Source organism: Zootoca vivipara, chromosome 3 (genome assembly GCF_963506605.1).
Source record: "Zootoca vivipara chromosome 3, rZooViv1.1, whole genome shotgun sequence".
Lineage (NCBI taxonomy): Eukaryota > Metazoa > Chordata > Lepidosauria > Squamata > Lacertidae > Zootoca > Zootoca vivipara.
This window is the reverse complement of record NC_083278.1, coordinates 37,504,902-37,515,057: the sequence shown is the minus strand read 5'-3', so window position 1 is coordinate 37,515,057 and position 10,156 is coordinate 37,504,902. Positions and strand designations below refer to the sequence as shown.

General features: G+C 40.5%; 1 protein-coding gene across 1 annotated transcript in view; it reads right to left on the bottom strand.

The window, feature by feature from the left end:
* Positions 1-2,817: 2,817 nt before the first annotated feature.
* MEI4 (meiotic double-stranded break formation protein 4) overlaps positions 2,818-10,156 on the bottom strand; it is a 49,068-nt gene continuing 41,729 nt past the window's right edge. Inside the window, 1 exon segment of the mRNA XM_060272277.1 lies at positions 2,818-2,961. Coding sequence (XP_060128260.1) covers positions 2,818-2,961 — 144 coding nt within the window.

Here is a 10,156-nt window from a genome sequence, read left to right as displayed (position 1 = left end):
TTCTTACTGCCACTGCAAGAAACTGGAGCCAGCGTGGATTATTTCCACAGGATGGTGGCAGATACACGCGATCAGAGCCGTCTTTACCTGGGAGTGTAAGGGTTGCGGGGCACCCGGGCGCCGAAATCTGGGGAGTGCCAATGTATACCTACTGTATACCAGTCCCTCTCGATTGGTGGCAGTGAAAAGCAATGGACCGAAAGTCCCCGCCCCCATAGCGTCAAATATTCTCGATGAGTGAGGGAACAAAAGCAGTTTTTCCCCGCTGCATTGTTGTTACAATGCAAAAAAGTCAACTAAAAAAGTCAACAACTTTGGCTTCCCCCTCCCCCCCAAAAGCTTAATAAAAGTTAATTTGGGGGTGCTGGGAGGATCTTTCCATCCCAGCGGCGCATATGCTACAGTCGGCTCTGCATGTGATATGTCTTTACTTGTAACAGAAGCCATATGGAGTTGCAAAAGGTTGCCTTCACAGTTGTGTCCGCCAATAAATTTATTTCTGGGACAAGTAGGTGGCAAAATCTCTCTTTTTTGATCCTGCACCGCAACTTGAAATTATGAAGTTCTTGAACTGTAAGTCTTTGGGGAGTGTAGATGTTCTCTAAAGGTCATCATGTTATTTTTCTTTCAAAAAAGGCAATTTGATGACTACTGAGAATTAGTCAGAGGCGGTTTGCATCAAAAGGTGAGCCTGTGAGAGACTGCCTTTTTATGGAAAGCATAATTAATTATGCTCACTTTTTATCATTCTGAGTAAGACTATTCCAAGAACAGAATACTTTGGGGGGGGGGTAGCAAGTTCGTGTTTATTTTTTCCTTTGCTCACCAGCAGATGTTTCAGGGAAACAAATTTTTTATTGAGTAATTAAGTTGAAGAAATAATGGCTTTATATCCATATTTATTCAGCTTTACCTTATTCCTAGGAATTATCATCTGATATGATTCAATATTAATTATGGTACTAAAAGCAATGTACCTTGTTGTTATTGTTTAGTTGTTTAGTCGTGTCCGACTCTTCGTGACCCCATGGACCATAGCACGCCAGGCACTCCTGTCTTGCACTGCCTCCCGCAGTTTGGTCAAACTCATGTTCGTAGCTATGTACCTACCCATGTACCTACCCATGGTTTAATCACATGTATGAGCACAAAAAGCATTTTTATTCAACGTAGTTTAAAAAATGTATTTAAATGTATTTTAAAAAGACATAACTAAAGTGATTTCAACATGAAGCTAGATAATGAAACATTTTTTAAAAAGGTATGTCAGTCTAATGCTATTCTAGACTGCGCCAACAGAAGCAAAGTGTCCTGATCAAGGGAAGTAATAGGCACGCCCTGTTCTGCCTTGGCCAGACCACACTGTGTCCAGTTCAGGGCACCACAGTTTAAAAAAGATATTGACAATCTGGAAAGTGTGCAGAGGAGGGCAACCAAGATGATCAAGGGTCTAGAAGCCTTATGAGGAACGGTTGAGGGATTTGGGTTTGTTTAGTCTGGAAAAGAGGAGACTGAAAGGAGATACGATAGCTGTCTTAAAATGAAGGGTTGTCACATAGAGGATGGAGCAAGCTTGTTTTCTCCTGTTCCCGCTAGGACCTGAACCAGTGAATTCAAGTTAAAAGAAAGGAGATTCTGAAGAACTTTCTGACAGTAAGAGCTGTTCAACAGTGGAATAGAGTCCTACAGGGTGGTGGACTCTCCTTCATTGGAAGTTTTTAAGGAGAGGTCGGATGGCATTTGCCATGTATGATCTAGTTCCTGCATTGCATGCAGTTGGACTGGATGATCCTCAAGGTCCCTTCCAACTCTCTAGTTCTATGATCCTTGGAAAGCAGTCATTCACTTAGGTAAAGGTAAAGGGACCCCTGACCATTAGGTCCAGTCGTGGACAACTCTGGGGTTGCGGAGCTCATCTGGCTTTATTGGCTGAGGGAGCCGGCGTACAGTTTCCAGGTCATGTGGCCAGCATGACTAAGCTGCTTCTGGCGAACCAGAGCAGCGCATGGAAACGCCATTTACCTTCCCGCTGGAGCGGTACCTATTTATCTACTTGCACTTTGACGTGCTTTCGAACTGCTAGGTTGGCAGGAGCTGGGACCGAGCAACGGGAGCTCACCCTGTTGCGGGGATTCCAACCGCCGACCTTCTGATCGGCAAGCCCTAGTAATGTGCCTAGTAATGTGGCAGTCAAATCGTCAAACCATGTAGGACAGGAGTAATAATAATAATTTAGCTAAGTAGCTAAGATGATGCCCTCCAGATGTTGCTGGAGAATCAAGCACTCCCATCATTCCTGACTGTTAGTCCCAAATATCTGTAGGGTACCACTAACTGACACTTAATAGTTTCCAGCTTCCAACTATTTAAACCTCTCCCCTGAAAGATTTTGAGCACTCCTCTCTGTGTGCATGATATCCATGTAAGAATGTCCCCTCATTAAGGTGATGGTTCACAGGATTAAAACAGTAAACTTAAATGGTTTCTTGGATCAGACTATTGCTGAAAAACATTACACAACTAAGCTCTTAGATTTTGTGCCCCATATTGCACAATTCATTCTAATGAACGTTTAAATTTTTAATAACAGAGCTCATTTTGTTTATTCGTGATATTAAAGAGAAAGTTGCTCAGATTCCTGCCACAAATAGAAGCACAATGCTGCCAGATGCCTGCCCAAGTAATTTTTTGCTACCAAAATGAAGAAACTGCATGGCCATTGGATTTCACCCTTATTGGGAGGAAAATCACATTGCCTTTCAGTGGAGAAACTTGCTCAGTCCCTGCCTACCTCCCATTGAGCTCCATCATGAATCGCTACAAAGCAAAACAGCTTCTTTCACCAGTTTGTATTCGTCCTGCATTCAAAAGTGTGCCTGGCCACTATAAACAAATTCAGAACAAGGGGAAATCATCAGAGAGGTGAAAAATAGCTTGGCCAAGTTTCTGGAGAAACATATTCTCTTATTTATCAGAGCTCGAAGTGGCAGCATTCCCCTTTTCAGTCCCTGCTTTGAGATGCTGTTCCAAAGCTATACACTGAAATAAAGTATATTTGCATTGTCCGTTGTGGTTGGCTTGAATCTACAAAGAAGAAAGCCCCACAAAGTCAAGACAGTGTAAACTGTTTTGAGGCTTTTAAAGAAAAAGAAAAAGAAGAAGAAAAATACACAATCAAGTAGCATGTAAATTGTATGACCGAATAAATTTATAAATCAAATATTGGTGTGCCCAGTAGCTTACAAGAAAGGGAAGAGACTTGGTTCATACACGTTACTTGGTCTCTCATTATTCAGCACAGGATGATTCATAGCTGAATGTGCGAAGAGTTTCAGGTGATAATAATAAGCTCTGCCGTTGATGTTTGATCTATGATATCACTCACAGATGGATGTTGCCACTCGATGCTGGTGAAAAATATGAATAGATGAAATAGCCCTAAGAAAACTCATGCTCAGTGTTTGATCTGGGGTTATTTTTTTGGTTGAAGGGCACAATATTTATTTAAAACAACTAAATAAAGAATGCAACAATTATTTTGTTTTTTTTAATAAAAAAAACACTGATTCGGAGTAGACAGGGCATAACAGATAGATGAAAGGGATTCTATAGAAAATGCAACATATCTTGGGATGCTTTGGGATAGAGGGTGTTGATTTGCGCTGAGATATTGCAAGCAGTTTGTTGGCAGCAGGTTCTTTAAAATATTATTTATAGGATACATGACCAAAAGTTTAAATCTGGATTAAAGGGGGGGAGGGGTATAGGCTTAGCATTTGGGAGGATCCCACATCAATAGTTCGGCCACCAATAATAGTGGATTAGTAGTGGATTTATTCTCCTTTATTCTGTGACGCTTCCCCAATGCTACTATGTTATTGCCGTCTGGAAGGGCTGTTTGTGAAAGTAAAGTGGGAGGAAAATAAACCAAAAAGGTTGGTACAAAAAGTTGCAGGATATCGTCAGGAGGTAACACAATAGGACATGACTAGAAAGGAATCAGTGTGACTTCTCCTAAACATTTACAGGTGCAAACAGTCTTGAAAGTGAGATTGCACGTGACTGTGTTGATACCATTATGAGCACAAGCAACCATTATGAATCTGCATTAAAAAGAGTAGCCCATAGACAAGCACTCATTCATGCAGGCTGCACACCTGACTCTGGAGCTCTAGACCAGGCACAGGCAAACTCCAGTCCTCCAGATGTTTGGGACTACAATTCCCATCATCCCAAACCACTGGTCTTGTTAGCTAGGGATGATGGGAATTGTAGTCCCAAACATCAGGAGGGTCGGAGTTTGCCTATGCCTGCTCTAGACAAGCGTGGTTTTCAGCCTATTGCTCTGCTTAGCTCCTGGACATTTTACTGGCACTTCCACAGGTCCTTGCTCCCCTCTCACGTTTAAAGTACCACTTAATAATAGCAAAGAAATTTCTCGAGTACTCAGACATTTCCTCCCTCATAGATAGGCTACTGACACCATTTTATTCAATGTGAGGTACAGACTCTGAAGCAGTATGGCTGCTTGGCCATAATAATAAACATTCCTTCAGACCCTGCAGCAAAAATGTAAGTGGATATTGAAGCATGACATGCCGCCACTCACACTTGCCAAAGAAAGCATCAAGAAGCTACAAGTTTAAGTAGGAAAAGAGTTTGATTAACTCTTTCCACTCTGGATGTTTTCTTGTTTGAAATCTTCTCCCTCCACCAAGGAAAAATATATGGGTAGCAGCATAACAACCCTGGTAGGTTGGGAGAACCAAGTTCCATTCCACCATTTCCTTTTATTTCCGGGTCCTTTTGAACCACATGCCTAAGCTGCAAATGCAATGCTTGAATTTACCCTAAAGGCTGTCTTTGAGATGCTTTCTTTAAATTTAGGGTGTCAATGGGGTTTCCACTGGGGGTCAAAGGTGACAACTTTTTGTCAAATGAGACTATTGCTAGAATTTATCCATTTCGGTTAACGGTATGCTCGTGTATTTCAATTACACATTCGTGGGTTAGAATATTTATCAAAAGATAACAAGAAAATATATAGCATATATGTTTGAATAGAAATACGTTTCAAAAAGCTTACTTTTCTTATAGGAAGCTCCTGGTCTCGGTTTATCCTATACAAGTTTGTGCATACTCATTTGTATTATGACCCATAAATGAATGTTTCAATCTACCTTGATACCTTCTCCTTGTTAAATAATAACCAAGTACAATTATTAGCATTTCTTAAACACCTAAAAACAAGATTTTGGTTATGTAATCAATGTTAAAACCCTGCCTCCAGGCTAGCAATCGAAACATCTTCTTATGATGACTACAATTTACAAATTAGAAATTGATTCAATATCAGTCAAGTACACATTACAGTATCTATACCCTTTTAAACATATTCATATTCTTGTAATTGAACATTATAATCTTTGTAATCCTGCTACATATAGGAACTTGGGAGTAATAGGAACTTAGGAGAACAATAGAAGCCCATGGAAATATAGTAGGACCAGACAAAGCAAATAATGGGGAAATGGTGTAAAATGTTATCTTTTACCATCTTTTGACAATGTAAAATGGCCACAATGGAAGTAAATAAATAAATGAGCAAGACCTGATCTTTGAAGTTTTTGTATCCAAACACATCAATGCCTACCCATCCAGGCAAAAGTCAAGGGATAGATTATAAAACAAAAGATATGGAGTAGGTTTGCTGCCTGCCCAACCATAGACAAATGAGAAGCTAAATAAAAATTGCCCAGAGCATTATCACAGGCTGCTCAGCCAAGGCATAGAAAAATGTTCTAAAGTAGCATGAAATGCAATCTCTACAAATAGAATGTAGCAAACCCCATCAGGACTCAATGGAAAAAGAAAACCCGCATGAATCTAAGGCCAAATATAGTATGTTTTGAGAGAGAGAGAGAGAGAGAGAGAGAGAGAGAGAGAGAGAGAGAGAGACTATTCAATGAGTGTAGGACTGAGTTGTGATGGAGGGATAAGCTCATAGGTCATGTACTTAAATACAATGCTAAATAAACTCTAAGTTCAACTGGAAACTAAGGTTTTATTAATTTCCTTTGATTGGGTCCTGAATCTTTCATCACAGAGGTGTGTATTTATTTTAAAAAATGAATAATTTGCAAAATCCTGCCTTGTGGTAGCCTCTCATTCTAGCAGTATATCATATCAACTCTCTGTTAATTTCCTGAAACACTCCCGCATTAACAAAGCCAATCTTAGATTCTCGGTCTACATAATATAAACATCCAGTTTAACTACTATGAAGAGGAGCCTTTTAATTAATTTGTCATTTATACACTTGTGTTTGAGACCTTACTAAGTATCACCAACTAGGTTGCTTTTCCATTAAGATTTACTTCATGGAAAATGGTCTCTCTTCATTCTAACAGATAATATTGGAGTACAGTAAAAGCACTATTTAGTTCCTCTATTTGTTGCCAAGAAACAGGAAAATGCAGCATAAAGTGTCTGGTTTCCAGTTCTTGGAGGAGCTTAATAGAACATATGGAGAAGGATCTCTCAGCATATCAGCACCAGACTTGAAACCATGAACTGACAGCTCTCAGATATGATAGAAAATACAGAATATTTTCAGATTTAGTCCTTAGCTTTTAGAGACGGCTACTGCAGCAAGATAAGCATTATGGCAGAAAAAGAGCTACAGAGTCTTGCGGCACCTAAAGGATTAGTTCATTTATTGTGGCATGAGTTATCGTAGGAAAAGTACCATCCTCAGGCAGTCCTGTATGTTTGTATGATTTCCAAGGGTACTAAGGGTTTAGTCGCAGGCATAGGCAAACTCGGCCCTCCAGATGTTTTGGGACTACTATTCCCATCATCCCTAGCTAACAGGACCAGTCGTCAGGGATGATGGGAGTTGTAGTCTCAAAACATCTGGAGGGCTGAGTTTGCCTATGCCTGGTTTAGTGGATATTCCTCCAAAGTATTTCCCACGACCCCATTTGCTCTCTCAGCTGGTCACAGTTTATTAAGGTTTTAGAGTGGTGTGGTTCAAACCCTCCCTTCCCCAGGAATGGTCTTTGCCTCTCCTTTATTTCCCAGAACTAGTCTTTTGTGTAACAGCTGCTCTGGGTGAAAAAACAATGTGTATGAGTGAAAATTGGCAATCTGAAATAGATGGGGCTGGTATGGCATTGACAAAAGACTTCCAACCTGAAGTCCAACCCTCCCCCCACCCCACATGCCTGCAATGACATGCAGTAGGAGTTATCCAGCATCGAGGACCCAAAGTATTGCAAAACTAAAACAGGGAGCAGAAATTTCATTTTTCTGTGAGAGAACATCGTCTCCTGAAACAACCAGAAAGTCCTGACTTTCTGAGATGATAAACAGTTTGAAGGAGGCTTCATTGTCAAACGTGACCAAGTGCAAATATCTATCATATTTTGGAGCAAAAGGGACATTTCAGGCCTGAAAGGAGCATATTTCTTTAATCTGGGTCAGCGAGGTTGTATCACCCTGGGGAAATTGCTTTTAGTGTATTCCTGCCCCCCCCCGGCCTCCGTGTTAAACCACCAAGTAGGAAGGCTGGCAAATAAATTGAGTGATTCTTGCTTGTTCTGTTTACTCATTGATTATGAACACTTCATTTCTACATTTGAAGTTGCTTGATCTGATCCCTCGCAAAAGAACAGGTTTAGACAGATTCTCTATATGATACAGAGAAAAGATTAAATAAGGGAAAGTATCTGGTAAATCTCCCACACAGCTTCTCTGTCACACTTCAAAAACTGTTTGTCATGGCACATATTGCAAAATAACATTGGCTGAGGCAGCCAAACTAATTGTCAACAAAAAGGATAGTGTAAATGAATAAAGAATGGAACCATGCCAGTACAGTTACAGTGGCCATCTTTCAAGCATTTCCCATTTTTACTTAGCAGTTGCTGTACCCGGTATGGCTTTCCATTGTTCCATGCAGCATGGCAAATTCTTCCCATGTAAACTGAAAATGCTATACAGCTTCTATAGCCATTTGTGCACGAATTGAGAAAACTGTCATTGTGACCTGCTGCAAGTGGGGAGAATCATAGAGTTGGGAGAATAGAATCATAGAGTTGGAAGTGACCCCAAGGGTCTTCTAGACCAACCCCCTGCCATGCAGGAATCCCAACTAGATCAAACATGGCAGATAGCCATCCAACCTCTGCTTAAAAACCTCCGGCGAAGGAGAGTCCACAACCATCTGAGGGAGACTGTTCCACTCTCAAGCAACTCTTACATGGAAAAGATATCCAGACTAGCAAATGTGATTTCCCTGGCCCACCCCCTCTGTATGCAGATGAATGCACAAAAGCAATAACTTATTTTCGGTCTCTGTTGCAAACACTATGCAATATGAGCAGGAGATAATAGCCATCTGTTTCATTAATTCAGATTACTAAGATCTCTTTTAATGACAACCTGGTGAAATCGCATTTACAAAGGCATAGCTAAGTAGGAAAAAGAAATCATGTTTATATTTTCATCATCACCAGACTAGAAATTTATGAACCAGTCATTGTACATTTTATGGTGGTTGATATTTGAGGGAGATGGATGAAATATGTATTTCATACATCAATTCTGAAAACATATTGAATCACCTTAAAATAAATATAATGGACTGTCAGGTCTGACAGTTTATTATTTTTAAAGGGATTTGATGCATATCTTCAAAAACGATGTATGAAATACATATTTTATGTCAGAAAACTGAGCTATAAAACAGTTTGCTGCACAAATTGCACCTCAGAATGAACCACAGAGGAATTTATTTTTTAAAAAATGATGGTTATTTCAGACAGGGCCATACCATAGAATGGTCCACAGAAGGAAGGAACAGAGGGGGGAAATAGTTTCTGCCAACTTTCACACTTCTTCCTAGAATGTTTTTTTTGCTAGTGATCACCTTTATTTAAAAACTTTTCTTCTGGCAATGTACTGAACTAAAATCACTGAGGGAAATTCTTTCACAATGCAAAATAAAAAGACAGTGTTTCCAAAATCAGAAGAAATAATCTAGTCATAGGATACATGACTACGTATGGCGTGAAACCTTTTAAAAGAATTGCTGAGGCTTCTTAATGGTCTCTGTGCAACCATATGAGTTCTGTATCTGTGAGAGCCTCATTTGGGTGCTGCCGTCTAGTGTTCCCCTCACCAGTGGACCAGACTGGAAGCCTGCCCCTCCCAGTCCTCCAGTGAAACTCTGCCCATGATTAGGCAGTTCAAACTAAGGTATTTAATGCACATCCCATCATAAAACGTGCACTATTCTTGATTCAATGTGCTGCCTGCTTCTTCGTCATTCCTCGCCTAAATATTCAGAGCCATTTCTTTGTAACCTCTTTGTACAGATGTTTATGTTTTGGAAATCAGAAAACCAAGGGCATTTGGTGTCTCTCTAAAAAGAGGCACGATTTGCAGCAAGCATCTTATTCATTTAATGCAGGAAAGAAAAATAACAGAAAGCCAGTTGTAATCAAAACCAGTTTTTCATCCTTGCCCTGGGGAAAACAGCAGAGCACAGTATAAATTTCATGTTTGTTCAGCCTTTTCTTTGACTTTGGGGTTAGACTTTGAGGAAGTAGGAGGGAAATGTTTGCTTTTTCTGCATCAAGGTGGGGCCAATAGCAATCGTCCAGGGCTCCCTGTCTGGTCCTCAGGATTCCTCCTAGGTCCTGCTCTCCCCCAAGCATTGCCGCATCTCCACTGGGCACACCAGACCTGCTCAAAGCCTTCCTAAAGTGCTTTTGCCTGACTCAACTGTGATAGTGTCATGTGCATGACCTGATGAAAGGTAGAGATCATATGTGTGCATGTGCAAAAACCTTTTGTTTGGCTGGAATGTAGCCTACTATACAGTGATAGGAGCCTTATCCATTGCCCCACCCACTACCCCTGAGCTGAAAAGGGGTCCTCAGCCCTGATCTTCATCCTTGCCATAGACAGCAAACCCATTCCCCACAGGAACCAACTGCTAATTCAAACGTTACTAAAAATAGATTTGAAAAAAGAAGAAGAAATAAATCGAATCCAGTCAAAGCCTTACAACCGGAGCCCCAAAAGGGAAAGTGGAAAAAAAATTAACTTGATGTCAATTAAATCAAGCTGTGCTGCTTTCTTGTTTCGT